General features: G+C 36.9%; 1 protein-coding gene across 1 annotated transcript in view; it reads right to left on the reverse strand.

The window, feature by feature from the left end:
- Positions 1 to 19,593, reverse strand: part of LOC145778027 (triacylglycerol hydrolase DDHD2-like) — an 89,791-nt gene extending 70,198 nt beyond the window's left edge. The window contains exons 1-4 of the mRNA XM_082589418.1: positions 19,448 to 19,593; positions 9,974 to 10,084; positions 1,365 to 1,955; positions 1,047 to 1,246 (exon numbers count right to left, since the gene is read on the reverse strand). Coding sequence (XP_082445544.1) covers positions 1,047 to 1,246; positions 1,365 to 1,955; positions 9,974 to 10,084; positions 19,448 to 19,565 — 1,020 coding nt within the window. The 5' untranslated portion in view covers positions 19,566 to 19,593. The remainder of the gene's footprint in view (positions 1 to 1,046; positions 1,247 to 1,364; positions 1,956 to 9,973; positions 10,085 to 19,447) is intronic.
- Between the last annotated feature and the right edge of the window lie 5,882 nt (positions 19,594 to 25,475).

The raw sequence follows: 25,475 nt of genomic DNA on the forward strand, positions 1-25,475 counted from the left end.
ATGTAGCATGTATGATTGTATGTCAGCGTGACGTAATAATCAAGTTTACTTTGTGATTTTTGTTCGATTTTTCTGGAAGTGCTAGATAAGCATAAGCTCAGCAGTTTTTGAACTTATTTTACTAGTTGCCAAGTAGGCTATTGAACTGTTCAAGGTATAAGTGAAGTGCTGGCAAGTCAAATCAATAAATCATATGTTGATGCACTGTAATTGTTGTGGTGTTGTCGGTGCACGAAGATTGCGCTTTTTCATGGTACAAAGTTTCTTTAGGGAGAGTAGAGCTATTCGCTGTTTCACAGAAGGTTAATTAAATTATTTTATGAATGTCACATGTTATATTTTTTCAAACGCTAAATTAAGTACTGTATTATGCAGTGCTTTCAAATTAACAAAATGTCAGAAACTGCTGTTGCTAAGAAAGCAAAACTGACAACTGAGACATTACCAGACATTACCATTTTATTGAAACGATATGTGCATGATGTTTTATTAGAATAAAATTTGAAATTAAAATTATGATTATTAGATTTATTATATATATTATAGATTATTATATAAAATTAAAATCATTATATTGAAAATGAGAGAAAGAATTTATACTAGTTGTGTGAGATCTGCAATGCTGTACGGAAGTGAGACATGGTGCTTACGAAAAAACGAATTGGCGATTTTAAGAAGAACTGAGAGAGCGATGGTGAGAGCAATGTGTGGTGTGAAGCTGATGGACAAAAGGAATACTGAATCCGCAGCAAACGTCTATTTTCACATGTTTAGTATTGGCAACAGTATCGGCCAAATTTTGCCGATACCGATACCAAAAAATCGGCCGATATCACCGATACCGATATATCGGTACATCTCTAATGTGCACCATCAGCTTCAAAATAACCTAAGGGTACAAAACACGCAGCAAGTTGCAACAATGACCATGCACTGAGACATCAGTTATGATTCTGTTGAACCTTTAAATCATCTGGATTTGTGTCTAAAACTGGACCTCAATCTGTGAAACGGTAGACAAGATACGTCTACAGCTCCAACAGTACCTCTAACTTCTCGGACAGATCTTCCTCATAAGGAGTAAATAGATTCTCTGTGTCAGCTTTATAAAACCATCGACACCTTCGCACGGATGATGGGGGTTCATCCCAGTAAATGCTCTTGCGGACTCTTTGTGACATCACAACATCATACCGGCCTCCATCGGTGCTGATAACGTCGGTATTATGTTTACCATTCTCGTCTGCTGCAAAACACAAGATCAGTTCTTTAAGCAAGAAGATAGAAAAATAATGCAAGTTCAAACATAAACCATGACATTAGCAAATTACGACCATCTACTATCATCTTTTTAAAGCACTTGCTTCTTTGATAAAGTTGCTCCAAATTTTTTGAGTCTTCATAAGAGAAGGGGCACCAGATCACGTCGCTTCCCTCTAAAGTCTTGCAGTGGAACCAATGAGGAGAGACTGGTTGGTAGTGGTGCTCGTTTGGTGGAAGAGCTGTTGATGCAAACTTCTCAAATGATGGTGGGGTGAAATTACTTGGAGGGGGAGCTGCTATTCCCATGGATGGTGGAGGATTTGTCGCACTAACTTGTAGAGGAGGAGGTAAAGCACCCAGTGATGGAGCAGGAGTACTATGCAAAGGTAGAGGCTTAGAATGTTGAAAAAACTGATTGCCTGATACAAACATAGGTCGAGGTCGTTGCCCTGATGGAAACGTTCGGGTATAAGGATTATTTTGAACTCCGGAATCCATAGGAGGAGCACTGGAAAATGGAGTGTTTGGTTGAGATAAATTTGACTGTGAGGCATTAGGTTGGTTCTGCTCGGAAGGACTTGCTGGCGGCACAAAGAGCTGAGGTTCATGATGCTGCGTCATCACCTGCCTGCTTGGAGATGGCTGATGTTCTCGAGGTAACGACGATGAAGTTGTGATGCTGGCAAAAGGATCTGCATGAAACAACACACTGAATCAGTGCTTGACAACATGAAAGGGCGTTAAAGAAAAGTATGGCCAGATGTCAAACACCAAAATGTTATCAATATTTGTGTTTTAAGATTTCAGCACATTGAACACATACCGACAAGTTGTTACAATTTCTAAATCATAGACAAGCAAAACAAAGTAACCTTAGCAGGTTTAACATAATGTATTACATACAAAACACATTATCTAACACAATGACTCAAACGTTTTCGACACGTACGCGTAGTCGCGTACGTTAGGGTGTGGCTGGTGCCGTTATGTTATTCAAATCAGCTCTTCTTTTAGCGTACTCTGTGGATGGGTGATACAAACTCACCTGCAAAATTTCAGCTGATTTCGACAACATTTAGGTGTAGCACACGGGATTTAAAGATTGCGAAATCACACGGCAACGAAAATAGTCAAAAACCACTTGTTTTTTTAAACATTTTTCAATAATACAAGCATATTTTCAACTATAAAAAGTATTATTGGCCTATGTCAAATAGGGTGGTCCTTAGTTGTGTACACTAAAAAGAATTATTTTGGAAAATTGTTGGTATGACCCTGTCAAAACGTTCATTTTGGTTAAAAAACACCATTTGTAAAATGTCATTGATATTCATTAATGTTTAGAGGTGGCTCAATGGATCTAAAATTCCACCCAGATGAGGTATAGAACACATAAGCACTTCCATAGTTGCTCTCTGCCCAACGCTTGCATGCCTGGGTCCCACCCATTTTATTGTGTTCCTTAACAGTGGATATTAGCTGCTCAATGCTGATCGGCAGGGGTGTCATGATGACAAATATCACTTGTTGTTGCCCAGCAAGGTCTGCTTCAGGATGTTAGAGAACTTTTTACGGTGGTCAGCAACAACTCTCAATACAAACTGCAGGTGCTCTTCGTCCTTTGTCAAAGGGCCAGAAAAATCCTTAACTAAGGCAACGCCACGTTCAACGTGGTCATTGGTGAGAGCCAATGTGCTGATGAAGCTTTTTGCAGCAATGAAGCTAGGCTGATCCTTCCACTGAGCTGCCGGATATTCAAGGAAACCAACCAAAAGACCCAAGTTCTTGAAAAGAAGTGTTGAGTTCCTCATCATAAAGTTGATTACAGTCTTCTCTTGAATGAGTCTTAAGTCGATAGTTGCAAGCTTAAATGGCTCTTCTTCCGCTTCTTTCTCTTTCTTAGCCACAACCATCTTGCCCAAGCTATTGTCCAAAACGTCATCAAACAACGTCAAGCCAACCAACTGCTCAGAAAGGAACTACAGTTGGGTTGCAATCTTTTTTACTGTAGCGTTGGATATGTCAGCATTAATCGTTTGATACTTCTGCAATAGCTTCAGCAGCTTTAGGACATTTCTTGGGGCCTGCCCTTTACAACAATGCTCGCTGTTGCCCATGCTTCAACGAAGATATGGGAAAAGAATATACAGAGTTCCTGCAATCCTCGATGCTGGCGTGCTGTCAATCTAAACTAAAAAAAAAAAGTTTCAACTGTGAAAGAATAATCCAGACTTTGAAAGTGTAGATCATTTTTGCCATCCATTGGTGCATGGCTCCGGGAGCTACAAAGTGGATGCCTTGAGGGACAGCTCTTAAAAGAAAAATAATGGCCAGCTCCAGTAGTTCTATGTAGCCATCTCTTGGCTGAGTGACTTTCACAGCCGTCTCCAAGACCTTCACCATCTCAACCACAGCATTGGCTGTATAATCATCAGTTGACAAGTCTTCAAATGCAGTCTGGTCAATAAATTGCCATCTTGTTTTGAAGCGCTTGAACAAGAGAACATCAGGAGCTGATGAAGTCCCCATGGCTTCAGAAAAGGCTAAAGCAGCAATCAGAAGCATCCAGAGGACCAAATTACACTTTATTTAATCGCTTTAGAACTGGGACAGTATTACAAATCAGGATTTTGCGGAATTGAATGTTTTCAATTGGAAAGATGTTAATAATGCAGAGTTTTCATACGACTGTAAAGCACAACCAATTAAAACAGCTACCTCTATGATGGCTGCAAATACGAGATTTTGGTGCAGGGATGATTACATAGAGATGTTGCATCTATATACACCATCTATATACACTGGCTCAAACTTAGCGAAACTTGATAATTACACGATGCTAAAGCCTGGTGCACTCTTGTTCCTGACAATGGTTCACCAAATCAAACGTCATATAAAACCGTTCAGGTCTACTGAATCTTAGCGTATTACGTCATGGAATTTTTTTAAAAAATGAGCCAAGATTGCACCATCGTTCGTAAGACTTGTATCACACCTGTTGAGAATTGCTTCACAATGTTTCACTATTACGTCACAGTAACTGCGTACGTGAGTTTGAGATATCGTAATTTATTCTAGTCATTCGTAAAATGGCTGCTTGAAAGTTGGTCGCATATTTAACTGTTTGCTCAGTGCTTGCCAGCTGGACGAAAATTCCGTCTTTATCTAAGTAGTTTGGATTGTAGTGATAAGTTTTTAGTGGTGTATCGCGTTGCACCCCATTTTCGATAGCAGCGGGCTAATTTTACAGAAATACACTTTTTGATTTGTTCTCCCGGGCAATTTTCACAACAAAAAAACTTTTTGGGGAAATCTATAATTTGTTATTGTGACATCATAAGCACTCATCATTCAAATATTGCATTAATAGATCATATAACTTCTCATGTAAGTCTTTAATAAAAGGTTGCATTGTGAAAAAAGGACAAAAGTCTCATAAATAAACAGTATATTATCATAAAGTATACGCAAGAAACTTTAAAGAACAAAAAAAATTTTTGGGATATCTTGTTGCCCACATGGAAATTTGGGGGTTGGCATTCGGTCTCCCATTTTTTTTTTAAATGCCACACAACTCCTTAGCAGGCCTCAAAATATCCGGCGGTCATGGCGGACATGACCTCCGGAATGACCTCGAATGTCTGCCGAAGCCGACTCATTGGTTGGTCATAAATGACCGCCGCAAAATTCTTGACAAAAATAGAGATAATGCAGCAAAAACATATTTTAAATTTGAATTGTTACAATTGTTTGTTTAATGTGAACAAATAGGCTACGGAGCTGAAACAATAATAGTACAGGCAATTGCTTTAAAGATCACATTAGAGTGGCGTGGTTAACGAGCAGATGGCAAAAGTAGCCATTTTACGTCATTTCAACGCCTTGCAATGTTGCCTTAAAATAAAGTTGTCTGAACTTTTCGGCAGGATATGTATTCCAATTTTAACAATGAGGATTATTGCGTTACATTGATCGTTTGTTAAAAAGAAACGTAACAGAGAAGCAAGTCTCAGCTGGGTTCCGCACGTGCTTAGGCGAATGTGGCTACCCTATTCACGCTGATACTGATAGAAATAGAATTTCTGCACAGAAGGGAGGGTGTTAGACACATTTGTCGTTGCCGGTGGACAGTGCTGAGCTGGAAATTTACGACCCCGCGGAGGCAGTAATCGCTTGGCACAACGATTCTATAACGCGAAAACCACGGAATAAGTGATCGTAGTTGTTTTTGTAATAAGGAAATTTGGATTGTTGTTTTCAATTGTGTTTATTGTGTCATTACACGACTGTCATTAACGCACTGATTTATTTGCAAGCAATCTGCTCCAGTAGCCTATACTTCAGGGTCGGTTAATTAAGCCATCAACCATTGCAGAGTTATTCTGTTGTAGAAAATCTTCTTCTACAAATACGACTACACAATACTGTAATGTGATTTCGTGCAAAATCTACATGCAAAAAAAAATGTCCGGTTGAGATATTAAATGTCCGCTGAAAGGGCCAGTCCGGTAGGACAAGCTTGACCGCCGGAAAAAAGTACAAATTTCGAGGCCTGCCTTAGCTAATTCTTGTAGACTAAAATTGACATCATTTTTGAATTCTGCATCATGAAAAGTGGTGGAATAGACACTTCAACCAACTTTCTACCTCAAATATAACCCTAAAATCAAAAAACATTGGGAACATCAACAGCGCCACCTAGTGACCGCTACAAAACTTCAGAACATGATATCTCGAAAACCGCTTGTCCAATTTTCAAAATTTTTTTTTTGCCAAGATGCATTTTTTACATACTATAACATATGCTTTAGTCATCAAAATTGAAGACTTAGTGGTTATTTGGATTTGTTGAATTATAATGGAATGCCTCACAGACGAACGGATCCGGGAATCTTATGTTACAATTTTCCCACGAAGAGATTATGGTTTACCGCTGTGACCATAAATAATAAAAGACGGAAATTTTGTCCAGCTGGCAGCTATTTTGGTGCCGTGTGATTGCGCAATCTTTAAATCCCGTGTGCTACACCTAAATGTTGTCGAAATCAGCTGAAATTTTGCAGGTGAGTTTGTATCACCCATTCACACTACCAAAAGAAGGGCTGATTTAGTAGAGTGTTTAATTTTTGGTAGGCACCAGCCACACCCCAGCGTACGTGTGTCCTCATCAGAAATTAAATTTGCAATATATATACATTTTCAATATAATGAAAATCGTACGATGAATTTGGCTTTGCACTATAACTATTGCAGATTTAATTCCTGATGAGGACACACGTACGTGTCGAAAACGTTTGAGTTATTATGTCAGATATTTTGTTTTTTATGTAATACATTATATCAAACCTGATAAGGTTACTTTGTTTTGCTTGTTTATGGTTCAAAAATGCAAACTCTCTACCAAAGTAAAGTTACAAACAGTATCACACCAAATCAGAAGAAGCAGTTTATTTAAATACAGAGCTTTCGCCACACAAGTGTGGCTTCATCAGCATAATCTGCAACAATAATAAAGAATGAAATACTATCAAGATGATTATAAAATTTAATGAAAGTGTTAAAAAAGTAGGTAATATAGTAAAACAATGCAAAAGATCAAATATTATACATAACTATAGGACTTTAGGTCAATACATCACATAATAAGATGATAATAAACATGTCAAAAAGTAAAACATGTAAATAATAAATCTCAACCAAAGCTTTACTATTTCTAAATCAAGTTGGCATTTTACATCAAAATTATATGCTACTGTATTTAGAAATTAGTTAGTTTGAGCTATAGCGATCTATATATACAGTATACACTAGTATACAGGGTTCCATAACTACATTGACCGTCTGCTTTATAAAGCGCTGAGGAGCAATGTATTCTGCAATGGATACAACGCTAAATTTAAGCAAGCATAGTTACTACATTGGGACATTTTTTCGTCATATCCTGATTTCAAGGATGAAAAAAATAAATTATTATTTTAACTTTATTAATGTAATCCTTACAGTCTATTTGACACAATTATTCAATACGATGGCGCTTTGCTTCAATAATTTTGGATATTCTCTGGAGAAACCGTGAACAACTTCTCTTCACTTCATAGTTGTCGAGATTCCGGAATGCTCTTCGAATAGCTGCTTTAACCCTATCTTAATACGAGCTGTTTTCGTACACGGAAAGCACGTCACGGGCTATCTTGGCCCAGTGCTAATTACCGTATTTTACGGACCATAAAGTGCACCCGATTATAAGGCGCATATAAATTGCTTTGATTAGTTTTTTGTTTATAAAGGCGCACCGGGCCTAGTGAATATCACAGGTTACTTGTTGCGTAATAAATGTAAGTAAGTCACAATAGTACAACGAGCAAAAGAAAAAATGGGCCTAGTGAATGTCACAGTTGCTAGTTGCTTTTACAGTAGTTTATTGTGTAAGATGGTGGTTTATTTATATAATAATAGTATCGGTACTGGTTTTGAGTGTAGGCAATAAAGCACTACTTGATCCATACATTAGGCGCACCGGCTTACAAGGCGCACGATCAATTTATGAGGAAAAAAAAGGATTTAAATTGCGCCTTATGGTCCGTAAAATACGGTAATCGCTAATAACGGCAGCTATGAAAATCACAGAGCCAAAATATTTTACAAGATAATATAAATTTTTACCCAACAAGTTTTTTGAAATAAATTGTTTGAGATGAAAAAACGCCAGAAAGTCGGTTTTTATTCTAATTTCTAATAAGCTTCAAAATTGAAATTTTTGAATTATGACATAAAGTAGTGCTAAACCACACAAAAAATTACTTTTTCTCATAAATATAAGGCATTTTTGGGCGTTTTTGACATTTCAAAGTAATTGCGCTAACATTAACATAATATATAACTGGCATTGCACGAAAATGTCTAGCCACCTCAGACGAAATGCATATTGTGAAGGGCAGAAAGTAGAAAAATGACCAGTTTAGGTTTAGAAAATTCGCAAAGAATAAAAACTAAAAGTCAAGAAATTTCACATTTCTAGCATATTTGCTTCTGTGAAATATTTCACTACTAGAGTGGAGCATCCTCATAAAGCCTTGTGTCGCTACAGATAGAGTTAAGAGAGTTGAGGTTAGGGTGTGGAATTGAGTTAGGCTATCCTTCAATCTGAATAGCCAATAGTCGCAAACATTCAGATCTGGAGAGCAACTAGGCTAAATGTCTTTCGGACAAACATGGGAAGATTTTTCTTCAGATACCGTAAGTCTAAACTTTTTTTGCTCCATGCACTGGCGCAGAGTCTTGAACAAGCATAAGTTTAGTGGCACCGTAGTTTCTATAAATTGAGGACAGCAAAATATCATTCAGAATCTTCAGGTACCGGTACTCTGTTGTGTTGATTCTAAGTCCAGCTTTGATGAAATGCGGAGGCATCACCTTACCCTTTAGGAAGAACGTCTTTTAGGTGCAGACAGTTAGGCGCCGATCAAATAGGCGCGCACACTGTGGCAATGTGGCATCAGGATATTTAGGTGCAGAGCACTGTGGCGCCCGGTCATTTAGGTGCTTTTCCTAGTAAAGTCTGCAGATTATACCAGTTTGGCAGGTAGGCCATTTTGTGTGAAAAACATTGTCGGTTTAAGCAGCTTCACTCACTGAAGCCATGACTAACAACAAATAAATGCACGCACATTAACAAAACAACATATTTTTCTGTTCAATATAACATTTCGTGTGTAAAGCATTGCCCTACCTGCCAAGCTGATTATGATCTGCAGTGCAGACTTTACTAGAAATAGCACCTAAATAACGAAGCAGGACATTAAGGCGCGAACAAAACGGCGCGAGAGAAAAAGGCGCAGAGACAAAAAGGCGCAGAGGCAAAAAGTCAATGTATAGAACGATAATACTCTGCAACCATAACGAAAGTTTATGTGTGAATAAGGATTCTTGAAGCTGGTATACCAGTCCCCCCCACCACCCTTGGCAACTCATGACAAAGAGGAATTGACTAAAACATGTGAAAAAATAAGGAAAAGGTTCCGAGCTTGTTACGTTGACTTTGGCGCCGTTTTGTCTGCGCCGTTTTGCCTCTGCGCCTTTTTGTCTCTGTGCCGTTTTTTCTGCGTCTTTTTGTCTCACGCCGTTTTGTTTGCGCCTTAATGTCGTGGACCGCCTAAATAACCAGGCGCCACAGTGCTCTGCACTTAAATATCCTGACGCCAAAGTGTGCGGCTGTGCGTGCCTATTTGACCAGCGCCTAACTGTCGGCACCTAAAAGACGTGGACCCAAAAAAATTGTGTTTTTGAAATGCAGTTAATAATATCGTGTTTTTGCGTTTCACTGCAGTAAGAAAAACGCAAACAAGGCAGAGAAAAGTATTGGCATTTGTATTTGTATTTGAATGCACTACTTCCCAAGTAGGTGCAAACCCAGTCGTCGAGTTTTTATATGTTGACGCTCAGCATTTTTGCGATACTTTTCTTACCAATATTGCAGTGGCCAGTGTTAGACTTCTCTTTGTTTGTGAAAAAATGTTGCAAATGAGCATAAAATACGGTTCAAACAACAATAGAGTAGAGAAATGTTGGCTTGTGGAAGCTAGTGATCAAACATGGCCTACCAGCATGGTAGTTTCAAAGGCCATTTAACGACTTAATGGGATAATGGCTGGATATCCACATAAAATTAAGTATTGGTATTAGTGCACCAGCACTAGATAGGTTACGGTACCTGAAGCTTGGTCACTTTTTTGAGAAAACATAGAAAATGTAGCTACATTCTGTTGTTCAAATGCACCATCGACCATCTGTGCAACATCTTCATCATTATCGATATCCTTTTCTAAACATCACAACATTATGATACTAAATTATTTGAATAAAAACTAGCTTGATTATAATTTTGTAACATTGTTGTATACCTGGTAGATATCGTATACCTGGTTGATATTTCAATACAATAGTAGCCTATGCCATTTTCAAATCACCAAATTTCACTGTCAACCATGTGTGAAAGTATATTATTTTACCATCTACCAATGCCATAAGGGACTTTATTTTGACACCAGATGTGACTGTGTCTTTCCTTGCTGTCCAGTAAACCCTAAGGGTCGAATGCACCAACAGTGATTAAACTGTATTTAACTTAATCTTGAATTAAACTATAATTAAGTGAGGCTTTCGTATGCACCAACACCAAGGGCTATTTAAACCATGATTAAACTGTGATTAACTAGGCAAGGTAACAGAGTTAATACAGCTCCAGAGTAGGTTTAAAGCTTGATTAGCTTACCAGCAAAGGTTTCTAGTACTGGTATTGTATTAGTTCTTGGTAAACTAATTGCAACATCAGGCTGCACCTTTTGAACTATGGAAGGTGTTATGTGTGATTGGATTAAAATGACCGAGATGTAATTGTAGGCCTAAAGGGTTCTTCACTTTTCTTGGACAGCAACTGATTTAAAATTGTATATAAAATAGTTGAGGCCCTGAGTTGAGATTATGGGTTGCTTACCAAAATTTGGCTATTGTAGCCAGGGGCGCCGAAAAAAATTTTGACTGGGGGGGGGGCAGGATTATGAAAAAAGAAAATTTTTGTTGCTGAAAGGCCAATTTTTTTTAAAGTTTTAACATAAGATATAGCGATAATGCTCATTTATCAGTTCACTAGCAAGTAGCCTAATGATACAAGTGTCCGGTATACAAAGAAGGGCATTATGCTATGTTATAATGATGTAACTTACTGTGTTGCAAAATTTTGTGCCGTAAATATTATTTGATAAAGCTTTGGTAGAGAGTTTGCTTTGTTAAACCATAGAGAAATAAAACATAGTAACTTTAGCGGGTTTAGCATACTTTATTTCACACAAAATATAACATAATTAAATAAAATAAACTCAAACGTTTTCGACACGTACGTGTGTCCTCATCAGGAATTAAATCTGCAATACATAAAATGAAAAATCGTAAGATAAATTTGACTATGCACTGTAACTGTAACGACACTCTGGACTGAAAGCACAAACTGAACAAATGATACGAGAATGATTGCGAGTAAATTATGCGGTGAGAAACAGATCACGTGAGGTGTAGACTACAGGCATTGGACAAAACAATTAGAACACACATAAAAGGAACGATGAGCCACAGGCGAATAACTGCCGGTTGAGAGATGGATTGTTACGTTTGATTCTTAAGGCTTCCATGATCTTAGTCTGAAAATCAGATCTGCCTCGAGAGATGATTTTAAATTGGTCGATCGAGACATTGTCAGTGCACGTTTCACAAGAGGCGATGTGCTCTTTAATTGCACTTTTAGTTGTTAGGTTTGGGTTTAAGTGCTCCCCGGCCCTTGTCAAACTTAAACCCAGCACTTAAACCTTGTCAGCACTTAGTCAGCATGTCAGCACCTTGTCAGCACTTAAACTTTCTGCCCTCTTCAGGAAAATATCTTAAATCATCTAAACAAAACAATTATTCGTGAAATGTTAATAATAAATGGCTGAAATTCAATAAAACTGCACTGACCTGCGTACAAGCAACAACTGATGAACAAACACAAAAGGTGGTAGCAATCTGTCATAATTATGCGGGAGTGTGGTTATGAGACAAGATAGTGAGCGGACAACATAACATAAAATAAACGTAAGCTAATACAAATTCAACAAAAAAGATGCCCCTCCAACGAATAATTGTTTGTTGAGCCTGGGGTTGTGCTGCTTAATTTGGAGTGCCTCATGAATTTTAGTTTCAAACTCTGATTGACAGTTGCGAATTATCTTGAATGAATCTAATGTAAATTTGATGTTGGAACAAATACTGCAGTCATAAATGTGGTCTTTGATTGCACTGTGTTTATTGATGTCTGTTAAATTTAGGTGTTCCGTTGCTCTTGTTACCAAGTGTCTTGTGGACATACCTATGTATGTCATGTTCGTGTCGCACGAACAAGTGAATTTGTAGACAATGTTGGAACGAAGAGACTGCGGAACGAGAGATTTCAGCGAAAAATATCTACTGATTTTAAAGGTTTTGTACAGAGGAACAATGTCGATATCAAATTTACACTTAAAGAGTTTAGATAGTTTTTTAGCGTATACGAGAGATTCCTTTCCTAGGAAAGATATGGATATAGAGTTCTGGAAATTTATGATGTCAGTATTCGGTGAAGTCTTAGGTATGTAGATGATATTTTTGCTGTTTTTGATGATGAAGATTCGTGCTCAACTTTTCTAAATGTGCTAAATTCTCAACATAAAAACATAAAATTCACAGTGGAAAAAGCTAGAGAAACTATACCAGGCCTCGAAATATCCAGCGGTCATGGCGGACATGACCTCCGGAATGACCTCGAATGTCTGCCGAAGCCGGCTCATTGGTCGGTCATAAATGACCGCCACAAAATTCTTGACAAAAATAGAGCTAATGCAGCAAAATTATGTTTTAAATTTGAATTGTAACAATTGTTTGTTTAACGCGAACAAATACGGAGCTGAAGCAATAATAGTAGGGATGTGCCGATTACAGAATTTTTGCCGATGCCGATTCTTAAATACTTGCCGATTCCGATTCTTTGGTTAAATGATTAAAGCTGCTTTTAGTTGGCGCTCTACAAGTGGTTGCGATTTTGTTACAAGTTGCTGCCTTTGAAATGTCTAAAAGCGTTCACTTTGTCGCCTGCTCTAGACAGCGTGATTTTTTACGGTAGTTCTTCGCTTTTTGCGCGCTACAAAGTGGTGATAGACACGCGTTTTATTTGTTGCGGAAATCAGTGAAAAGAGAAAAATCGCCATTGCTCACAGAGTGCAAAATAAACGTAGCTTAATGCAGTGTGCAAAATATTATCTTGTGCGGTTTGCAGTATTTTTCTCGCAGAATTCAAGAAGGTGCCTGAAACAAGAAGATAAAAAGACTAGAGTGTAAAAGAAAATGAACGCAGCGGTATTGAATATACAAAAACCTTTAAAAAAGTAACACACCAGCCTTGCATTCAAAGTGCATCAATAGGCGAAAAAAGAAAAACATCTTGTGAAGAAATTAGTATTGTTTTCGAACGCAGAGTTGCAGCCAATCCTGTTGCTTAGCAAACACGTGAAGATTACTGGGTAGCTGGTTTGATTACGTTTGCGCAATCACACGATTGTTTGTTGAACGCATTAAGCGTAATAGGCCAATACTTGGAAGTTACTTCTCTCTGCTTAGTAAATTAACAATAAGCAACTTTCAGTGACTACGAATTTTACAACGATTAAACAATAATTACAAAGAACATTTCCACTTTTTAATATTCAAAATTAAAGGCACGTAAGTTAAAATGCAATATCATCAACTTTTCTCCAGTTGCTGGAGTAAGTCTGTTCCGTTGAGGCGTAAAAATATTTCCACCTGTGCTAAAAATTCGTTCGCTTTCGATCGACGATGGTGGTGACGAAAGCAATTTATTTGCAATTTTGCTCAGCTCAGGAAACATAGTATTGTTTAGTTTCCACCAAATCATTTCTCTTCTTGCTGCGCTAAAAATGTCTGCATTAAGGTATATTCTACAGATCAAAGAAAACTCCCTAATTTTGCCGAATGCCGACTAGAGCTGGGACAGCATTTGGCTGTAACATAGTCCGTTTCATGGGTTGAACAAACAATCAAGTGATTATTGCGCAAACGAGGTAATCTTTTTTCACGTGTTTACTAAATGACAAGATTAATTCACTGCAATTCAGCGTCTGAAAAGATATAACTTGCAACTTCACACGTTGTTTTCCATTGACGCCCTTTGTTTTTTTTCTAAAAGCGTTTTGAATCTTTCAGACAGTTGTTCTCATTTTCTTTGCAGTTTATACCCCCTCGCTTTTTCTCTTAACTTGCTTTTAGCGCCTCGCATACTGCAAGCTAATAACTATTATGTAATAATCCATTTCTCCTTTAACTTCTAACCGTTGTGTAATCATTCAACTTTTATATTTTATCTAGTCTGACTTTCTCTTTGAACGTTTTTCGTCATTTCAAAGAAAGAAAGTATTTTGATCTCGTGCCTACTATACAAGAGTTTACAAAATGGCAGACAATCGTCATAATTTAGAGTTTTAGATTACCGCTCTCCGAATGCTAGTTGAGGCTGATGCGGTTGTTCAAAAAAGCCGTTCTTTGATCGGTATTTCCACGCGCTCGCGCTACTTTTGATTAGGAAACTTTGATAAAGGATCAGAAAGAATCGACAATTTTTTCCGATGCCGATTCCGATTCTCCAAAAATTGCCGATACCTGCCGATTCCGATTAATCGGCTCATCCTTAAATAATAGTACAAGCAATTGCTTTAAAGATCACATTAAAGTGGCCTGGTTAACGAGCTGATGTCAAAAGTCATTTCAATACCTTGCAATGTTGCCTTGAAATAAAGTTGTCTGAACTTTTCGGCAGGATATATTGTATTCTAATTTTAACAATGCGGATTATTGCGTTACATTGATCGTTTGTTAAAAAGAAACGTCACAGAGAAGCAAGTCTCAGCTGGGTTCCGCACATGCTTAGGCGAATGTGGCGACCTTATTTACGCTGATTTCAATTGTGTTTATTGCGTCATTACACGACTGTCATTAACGCACTGATTTATTTGCAAGCAAACTGCTCCAGTATACTTCAGGGTCGGTTAATTAAGCCATCAACCATTGCAGAGCTATTCTGTTGTAGAAAATCTTCTTCTACAAACACGACTTCTGTAGTGTGATTTTGTGCAAAATCTACATGCAAAAAATATGTCCGGTTGAGATATTAAATGTCCATTGAAAGGGCCAGTCTGGTAGGACATGCTTGACCGCTGGAAAAAAGTACAAATTTCGAGGCCTGTATACCATTCTTGGATGTTGATTGTTGAACTAAAGATTAACGAAAGTACTTTGATACATGGGTTTGGCGAAAACCTAGTAACACTGGATTATTATTAAATTTCAACGCAGTGTGTCCTATGAAATGGAAATTTGGGTTGGTGTTAGGTTTGCTTAATCGTGCTCGTTCTATCTGCTCAGACAAATACCACTACATGAATGAAATCGCCAAAATTAAATCTATGTTATATGCGAATGGATAATATCCCGGGCAGTTTTTTGATAAGGTTTTACAACGTTTCAATTCAGTATCTTCACCGAATACTGACGTCATAAATTTCCAGAACTCTATATCCATATCTTTCCTAGGAAAGGAATCTCTCGTATACGCTAAAAAACTATCTAAACTCTTTAAGTGTAAATTTGATATCGACATTGTTCCTCTGTACAAAACCTTTAAAATCAGTAGATATTTTTCGCTGAAATCTCCCGTCCCGCAGTCTCTTCGTTCCAACATTGTCTACAAATTCACTTGTTTGTGCGACACGAACATCACATACATAGGTATGTCCACAAGACACTTGGTAACAAGAGCAACGGAACACCTAAATTTAACAGACATCAATAAACACAGTGCAATCAAAGACCACATTTATGACTGCAGTATTTGTTCCAACATCAAATTTACATTAGATTCATTCAAGATAATTCGCAACTGTCAATCAGAGTTTGAAACTAAAATTCATGAGGCACTCCAAATTAAGCAGCACAACCCCAGGCTCAACAAACAATTATTCGTTGGAGGGGCATCTTTTTTGTTGAATTTGTATTAGCTTACGTTTATTTTATGTTATGTTGTCCGCTCACTATCTTGTCTCATAACCACACTCCCGCATAATTATGACAGATTGCTACCACCTTTTGTGTTTGTTCATCAGTTGTTGCTTGTACGCAGGTCAGTGCAGTTTTATTGAATTTCAGCCATTTATTATTAACATTTCACGAATAATTGTTTTGTTTAGATGATTTAAGATATTTTCCTGAAGAGGGCAGAAAGTTTTGCCGAAAACGTTTGAAATTATGTATTTATTTCATTTCTGTATTAATTTTGAATTATGCAATTCAATGTTATTAAGTTGTTATCGATTGTCTGTCTATGGTTTTTAAAAAGTACCTCTCTACCAAAGCTATACGATTATAGAGCAGTACTAGACCAACATAACTGAACAAAAACAAGACGAATTTTCCGCTTATTAAATGATGTAGAATAAGTTTTTAAAAAACCTCTGCGTATTTGCCGGTTTGACTATATATTGCAGATTTAATTCATGATGAGGACACAAGTACATGTCGAAAAAGTTTGAGTCATTATGTTATACAGCTACCGCAAAATGACTTCGGACCTTTTTGCGTAATTTACACCACGTTTGTAGCTGTGCGTTTTACATCAGATCATACGACTAACAATAAGCATTATGACTAACAATGTGAAGATTGTGAAAAATGTGAAGAAGATTATAACAATGCAATAAAATATTAAGAAAGGTTGATTGTTTTTAATAAAAGGTTTCATTGTATATATACAAAATGTTTGTTTTTCTTGAAAATTTGGAAAGGTCCGAAGTCATTTTGCGGTAGCTGTATATTTTGTAAATATATTATGTTAAACCCGCTAAGGTTACTTTGTTTTCCTTGTCTATTGGGTCATTCCATGCCAAACGTCCTGAAATCATAAAGATCCCAATTTGATCTCAAACTTGGTCAAAATGTTATTTGGCATGATTTAGCCACACATTACAAATTTTAGCTCAATATCTATTGTAGTTTTAGAAATATGATGCTTTAAAGTTTTAGGTACCCCTTAAACTTTTCCGCATTCGGTTTTTTGGACCATTTTCCATTAACTATATTATTTGCTCCGAAGGTTGTATAAGATTTATTTTTGGTAAAATGATTCACTTTAAGCTATATTACATGATTGCATTGTCAAAATGCAATTAATTTGCAGCATAATGGAGTAATCAAACCTAAAAGTAGCTCTTTTCTTCACCAAAAACAAATTTTGTGCCATAGTTGGAAGTCTGTAACTCTTTTATGAAGAGTAGGATGGTTATTATATTTATCCTGTATGCTCTTTCACTTCCAGGCAACAACTTCACCAAGTTTGATAAGTAACATTATATTTATTAGAAAGTTACAATGCATCAAAATATGCACCCCAAGCAAAAAAGCCAAAATAACGCCATCTTGCGCTTTAAAAATACCCCCGTTAAAAAGTGTTTACAAAATAATCTTTTTAACCATTTGATGAACATTACCTATGGAACTTGTGTACAAAGTTTTGACTTTGTCACTCAACTATTAAGAGGTAAGTTGGGGGCCAATTTTAACTCCCCATAATAAAAAATTGACTTCTTTGCTTTGCAGGCATTCCATGCTTAATTTAGGGAAAAAAATGTTAGTACACTCATGGTTCCAGAATTTTATGATATATTGTGTTCAGATAGAGCTCATTGAGACAACTCTTTTAAAAAAAAATTAGCGTTCTATGACCTTCGGTTCTCGAGATATTGAAGATTGCAATTTGGCCACACGAGGTCCAAATCCTGGTTACGCATGAGTGAATTTTAAGTATATTTCTTATATAGATGGTAGAGGAGTGGGAAAAATTTTTCAGGGGCACTGAATTCAATAAAAACAGTTCCAAATGGCTCAGAGCAGTAGTTTTGTCCCCACAGTTGTTTTTTGCTCCTTCACTTCAACCGCTTAAACGGTTGAGTGACAAAGTCAAAACTTTGTACACAAGTTCCTTAAGTAATGTTCATGAAATGGTTAAAAAGATTATTTTGTAAACACTCTTCAACGGGGGTATTTTTCTACCACAAGGTGGCGTTATTTTGGCTTTTTTGCTTGGGGTGCATATTTTGATGCATTGTAACTTTCTAATAAATATAATGTTATTTATCCAACTTGGTGAACTTGTTGCCTGGTAGGGAAAGAGCATACAGGATTAATATAATAACCATCCTACTTTTCATAAAAAAGTTACAGACTTTTAAATATGGCACAAAATTTGTTTTTGGTGAAGAAACGAGCTACTTTGAGGTTTGATTACTCCATTATGCTGCAAATTAATTGCATTTTGACAATGCAATCATGTAATATAACTAAAAGTGAATCATTTTACCAAAAATAACCTGTATATAACTTTCGGAAAAAAAAATATGGTTAATTGAAAATGGTCCAAAAAACCGAATGCGAAAAAGTTTAGGGAGTAGGCTACCTAAAACTTTAAAGCATCATATTTCCAAAACTATAATAGATACTGAGCTAAAATTTGTAATGCATGGCTAAATCATGCCAAATAACATTCTGACCAAGTTTGAGCAAAATCGAAGAGGGTCAAACTGATAGGTCTAGGACGCTTGGCATGGAATGACCCTATTTGACTGTATTAAAAATTGTTGTGGTTGTAATGTGAAGATGATCCTTGAGGTTATTGAGAAAAATGGGACACTGTTTTCCACAAGCTTGTTTTGATCACTCCACAAAAGTCAGTGTGTTCTAAGTAATAGTTGCTTCTTCATGACATGGCCAAAAAAACTTGTTTGTCGCTTGATGATGTAATTCAAGAGAGTTCCGGTTTGATTGGTTTGGGATGGTACATCTTCATTTATTTTGTGCCTGATGTAGGTTTTCCTTGTTGCATTTTTCTAAAGAGCCACAATTCAAGGGCGTTTAAATACTCCTGTTTTTCTTTGCTTAGAGTCCAGGGCGGGTCCTTCACACATGATTTCAATTTCTTTAGATTTCTTATTAATGCAATTTGAGTAAAGCAGAGGTTACTTGTTGATTTCTTGTTAAGATACCGTACTCTTTTTTGCTTCAATGCATTTTTGTTTTATTAATTTATCAATTTCCTCAAGTTCAGCTTTATTTGGTTTGTTTGCTCGTCTTTTGCACAAATAAAGCTGAATTTGAAAAAAAGTTAAATCAAACTTGCAAACAGTTGTAAGATTAAACGCACAGTTGTAATGCCCAATGCAACCGAGTTAGCAACATATTTCTAACAATAATGCCTGCGTACAGTAAGCTTATTTTTGCAAACAAATTGTTTATTAAATGCATCAATCAGATAATCGTATCAAAACGTCTGGCAAATTATAAGTGATACGATGAACTGATTTCGTCTGTGTACAAAATCTTAGGTCACAAAATAACAGTTTGACTTTTGATATAGCTTATGATTCCCAAGTTATCCTCTACAAGTCTACATTTATATCTTTATTTGTTTCATTCCGCTTTAACTAAATTAACCGATCATTTCACTCAATAGATTTATAACAAACAATGCAGATAAGAAATTAGACTTTGAATCATGCATTACCTGGTGACAGTATAGCAGATGCTTGTTCTTGGACAGGCATGAAAAGAGAAGTGGTATTGAAGCTCAAAGCATTTGAAGACGAGAAGAGTGGATTGCCAGCTTTTTTATCATTTGACATTTTGAAATTATTTTAATGACAATATATCGTAATTTTATTCACACAAACCTGTTGGCCAAATAAATAGTTAACATTCAAGACTGAAGAGAAAACAAGATTTTGAATTGATTGATTGAATTAATACGGACGTTATAAGGTCCGCATTTTGTTACTTCTACACAGATAGATAAGTTATTGTTTTCTGTTGTGATAGTTATAAAAAAAATAAAAAAACTGAACAGAACATTAATGAAGTTCAGGCCTTAAAACTCGTGTTTTTTTCCGGCAGCCATCGTGGCCTACCGAGAGCTCCTTCTCTGCGGCCAAATCTGCGCGCTTGAAGGCCAAAATACAAATAACGATAGCACAAGTAAATAGAATGATGTCACCATTTGAACTGAAGTCACTAACCAGGGTTGATCTCTAAGTGGTCAAAACTGGTTTTGACTACTAAGTGGTTTAAACCTGGTTTTAACCGGTGAAAACTAGGTTTAAACCGGTCAAAACCCAGATTGTGCAAATTGTTCATCGTTCTACCAAGCATTTTTTGATTCATCAGAAACTTATTTTTAGAATTTGAATTCTCTCAATAATTAAAATAACCAACTGATTGAAATGTCAAAAATAAACAGAGAAATTGAATATTTTTTGTTCCAAATCCAGCATTTAGGTTATTGTTGATCAAAACAATATATAGTTGAACATCATTACTAAACATGGAGGGTCGTTAAATCACTTAAATCAGAGTCAAAATGATGAATTTTGTAGTGTGGGTAGTTCTCCCTTTTCACAACGATTCAATGTCCGACAACATTGAATCTACATAAACATGACAATATTGCCAGCCGATGTAAATTAGCACTTTGGATTAACATTTTGCTAAAATAAACATCAGGAATTACAAACAAGACTTATAGCTGGTGATCGCAGCTGGATATTTTCCATACAATAGCAAATGTTTCCGCACAATGCAGCAGTGGTGATTACGACGTGCTAACCTAATTCTGCGTCACTCTTTGATACTAGATATTTTCGACAGTTAATCTAAGATCATTCTATTGCAAAATTAAATAAGTAGCTAGAATAAACTGGCGGCCAAATTGGCCAACTGAGGAAGGTCTGCTACTATTCGGCGAGTCCGATTCGGCGAGTCCGATTCGACTAGTCCGATTCGGCGAGTTCCCTATTCGGCAAGTTTTTGAAAGGAAATTATCGGGTACTGTAGCCTAATTATAATTGCCGTTTTTACATTGTTTTAACGTTGCTAAACGTTGAAATCGTGCAGAAAGGAATAAAAATAAAATGTTTGAACTATTAAATTAAAATTCGTCATGTCAGTTCAGTTATTTTTATTTTTGACCATCATATCAAAAACAATACACGTCAACATAGCAAAGGTAGAAGCGACAAAACGCGAACGTTAAAACGTGCTTGAATTCGTCATGTCAGTTCAGTTGTTTTTATTTCTGATCATGATATCAAAAACAATACACGTCAACATAGCAAAGGTGTAGAAAAAGGTAGAAGCAACAAAACGCGAACGTTAAAACGTGCTTGTGACCGAAGTAAGTTATTGAGTTGAAAGAAATTTGGCACGGTCGCAACACTTTCAGAAAAATTTAAGATATGAAGGAAAATAAAACAAAGAAAATGTTACAAAAAATAAAATAAATCATGTTTATGTCTATAAGTTAGTACTTTTGAATAGTTAAAATGATTAGTTTGGATCAACAAATGTGTGGCCTTCAGCTTCGATTGAAAGGAAATTACCGGGTACCTAGCCTAGTTATCCCGACCAGCAAAAATTGCCGTTTTTACATCGTTTTAACGTCGCTAAATGTTGAAATCATGTAGAAAAGAGAACTTTGCTGACTAGGATACGTTGAAGCTGAGAAACATTCACAGAAGCCCTACGATTTGTTCCAAGAACCCATTTAGCATTACATTTTATTTGTACATTGATTCAACGTCTAAATACATTATCTTAAAAATGCAATGTATCGTAGGGCTTCTGTGAATATTTCTCAGTTTCAACGTATCCTTGTCAGCAAAGTTCTCCTTTCTACACGATTTCAACGTTTAGCGACGTTAAAACGATAGGCCACACATTTGGTTAGCCTTTTCATTCTGTTACTACAATGTAAAAATGAACTGTTAACGGCTAACTGGGTTCTTGGTACAAATTTTTGCTGGTCGGGATAACTAAGCTACGGTACCCGATAATTTTCTTTCAATCTAAGCTGTAGGTCACACATTTGTTGATCCAAACTAATCATTTTAACTTTTCAAAAGTACTAACTTATTTTGCTGTCTGGGCTACTGAGCCATGTGATAAATTAAAGCCTTCGGTTGCGTCATAATGAATTACGTAATTCCAACTCATCGAACAAGGAGCAAGATACGCGCGCCGGTATTTAAAAGAGAATAATGGAGAAAAAAGTAGGAACCGAGGTAAAGTTGTTTACCACAAAAATGAGCGTCACTGCACAATAACGAAATTCTCGAAAACCTTTTCGAATGCGCTGATTAATGACTTTAATTGGGAATGAAAGCCAGAAAGTAGAATTTTTTTCATTCAGGTTAAAGTGAAACCACTCTGCGTTGGACTAAAGCGCAAAATAACTCTGTCACGTTGCCTTGCAAAGCGGCAGATCAAAGTTTGCAAAACCGGTCGTAAAGTTGATTTTCCGCAAAAAATAGGTGGTTGAAATCAATGCTTGATTACTCCTAAGTTTGACGTGATATAGGCATAATTATTTTTTGTAGTCAGAGTGTAAAGATGGAGGTTTGATATTATCGTATTGAATCGCCGGTTAATACTTGTTTTGATACTCTATATTGATGGACCGCGCATTATCGTAAAAACTGTCCGACCGCACATTTGCCAGTTTGAGTTGGAATATTTGAGATTCTAAGTCGTTTAGTTTTTCCGTAAATGCTGATTCTTTTTCTCGATGTATGATTTGTTTGGCTATACTTTTAGCTTCAATGTAGTCTTGTTTCTTGCCTCCTATTTTCCACTGTTTGAAACATCGCCTTTTCTCTGCGATAGCTATGTTGACATCGGCATTCCACCACCATGTTTGTCTGTGCCATTGCCGCTTCTTGGATTGGCCACATACTGTGCTTGCAGTATTAATGAGTCCCTTCTTCAGTTTGCGCCAACTCTCCTCCATGGTTTCGGGATGAGTGTCATCAAGTTCTTCTAGGAAAGCGTGATGAAATTCCTGTTGGGCCTTTGGGTTCTTCAATTTCCAAGTTCTCAGCCTGGGCTTAAATTTGTGCCTCGTTGAGTGCGGAATGGCGACTGATAAGTCACATATCAGAAGATAATGCTGTGAGGCACATTCTTCTCCTGGGATCACTTTTATGTCCTTCACTCGCTCAGGTCCTTTCTCCTCACAAGAATGTAGTCCACCAGTGTTTTAGATCCACCAGACTCATAGGTTATTAGAAGGTTATTCTAATGATATGTATTGCATAGCATATTGAATGACGTTTCCTAAATATTTGGCTGCATTCACCTCAGGCCTCCAAGCTCGTTTATTTTTCTGACGACCAATCGGGCATCATCGGCGATAATTTTATCGTTTATCGTTATCGCTTAACTTTTTTTTTATTTATTGTTTATCGTTATCGCTTTAGGCATTTTTTGTTTATCGTTATCGGTTAACTGAAAAATGAGTTATCGCGCCCAACACTAGTGACACCTGTTGCAAAGTCCCGTTTGCAAACCATATGTTATAGAAATGACTTCGCCTATAGTGACTTCGTGTATAAGAACACTTTGCTTACAGTGACACTACATTTCTGTCCCTTGGGCTCAAAAATTTCCGTATAAGAACACTTTACGGTGTATTTCCAGTTTAAGTTGGAATCATATTTTGTCCTTATCAGCATTCGCCAGTTCCCAGCCAGCAAATCCATCTTTTTACATTAATTTAACGTATTCAGAGATTGAACCATAAAGGATTGATTTGCTGACTGGGTTTGAATTAAACCAACATGGGATGCGCATGCGCAGAAACTGCACAAGTGAAGTTATCAACAACGTCATCATTCGTCTATACTATAGTAACACTTCGCTTATAGTGACACTTTTTCCGCGGTCCCTTCAGGTGTCACTATAGGCGAATTCTACTGTACCAGGAAATTATTCCATTCACTAGGTGCCGCTGAATGAAGAGCAGTTCTGAAATGCGTTGCTCAAGCGCACATCCCGAGCGTCGAGCTTGCGCCGCGTGATCTTGAGCCGGGCGCATAACCACTGAGCTACGAGGCGGACAATAAATATACGCAATAAATAAAGGGCGAAAATAAACATATCTAACCTACGACAAAAAACACAGTAACAGCTAAAAAAACATTAACTATGACATGCAACAAGTGTGGTCCTGCGTTATCTGGTTATGTAGATTAGAAATGTGCTTAACTGTTACTTTTAAATAGCCTAAGTATTTAGGAGCAAAATGGTTGGAACGCCTGGTTAATCTAATCAAAAAATAAAGAGCCCAAAATGTAGATACTAAACTCATGTTCAGCAAACAAACGTTTCGAAAACTATACTGTCTTCATCTTCAGTGTGATAAATGTTATAAAAGTGTTATAAAAGCATTTATAACACTGAAGATGAAGACAGTATAGTTTTCGAAACGTTTGTTTGCTGAACATGAGTTTAGTATCTACATTTTGGGCTCTTTATTTTTTGATTAGCCTAAGTATTACTTTGAAAATCTGAACTGCTACTTTTAACTGTTACTTTATAACAGTTAAAGAACAAAACCATGAAAGCAGCAAAAGGCTAGGCTACAGTAAACTTCAGATAACGTGTGACTAAAAAAAAAGCAACTGTGTAAACGACATAATTTTAATCTAGTTTGTCTAAAAAAAGGTCAAAAGTTGAAGGCGATTAGGTTAACTAGCAATTTTTTTAACTGTTACTTTTCAATTTGCTTATCTGTTATCATGAGTCAAGGAAATTACTTGTTACTTTTTAACGTTATGTTATTTTTCGCACATCTGTAATGTAGACTTAGTGGCGTAGGCTACGCAGGATTTCCTCAAGGGTGGGAGCCTTTCGAATCAAATTTAAAAACACCCATTTGCTAATAATAACCAGTTAGTTAGACCACAGTCTCTGAAATATAGAGACTGTGGTTAAACTACATTGTACAAGATTTGCCTACATACTCAGTTTGCATTGACGATAATTTTCTTTAGTTTGCTGGTCAGCTTGGTTAGGCTACATTAGATAGGCTACATTTTTTATTGAAAACAAACAATATGATATAGTCTAACTTGACTTTCTTGATGTTAAAATAACATAACCTCGGACACGGTAGCCTACTGCTACGAGTGGCGTACCTATGCAAAATAGCGCCCATGGCAAAGTTTAAATGTGCGCTCTTTTTATTACAATTTAAGTTAAATATGGCATACAAGCCTTCTATGAACAAATCATAAAGAAAATAAATGTAGCCTATTATTGCCGTTTTATAATGTTCAAAGGCAGTCACGTGAAATTGTTTCGTCGTGCAAGTTTTGTTCTCTCTGTGTGGAGCTAATCTATTTAATAGAATGCTGTGCTATTGCGCCTTTCCAAGTTATTTCCCACATAAAAACTAGCCAACGTGGCTTGTTACTTTTTCATCTGACGCTGTGTATACAGGGCTTCCCAAACTGGGGGTCACGCAACAAACTTCAGGGGTCGCAGAAAGTATACCAATTTGCACAAGGTACTGCAACTTTGGGTGAGACCTTGTCGCGATGTTGAAGCTTGTGTACTACAAAGACCCAAGAAGCTGTACTGAACACGTTCAACGAAATCAGAGAGGTTCTTGGCGAGTAGTCAGACTAACATCACCCTCCCACCTTCCAACCTGCACTGGACCAGCATGGAAGGCCATGGCCCAACACTCCCCAATGAAAATA

Source organism: Aplidium turbinatum, chromosome 10 (assembly GCF_918807975.1).
Source record: "Aplidium turbinatum chromosome 10, kaAplTurb1.1, whole genome shotgun sequence".
NCBI lineage: Eukaryota > Metazoa > Chordata > Ascidiacea > Aplousobranchia > Polyclinidae > Aplidium > Aplidium turbinatum.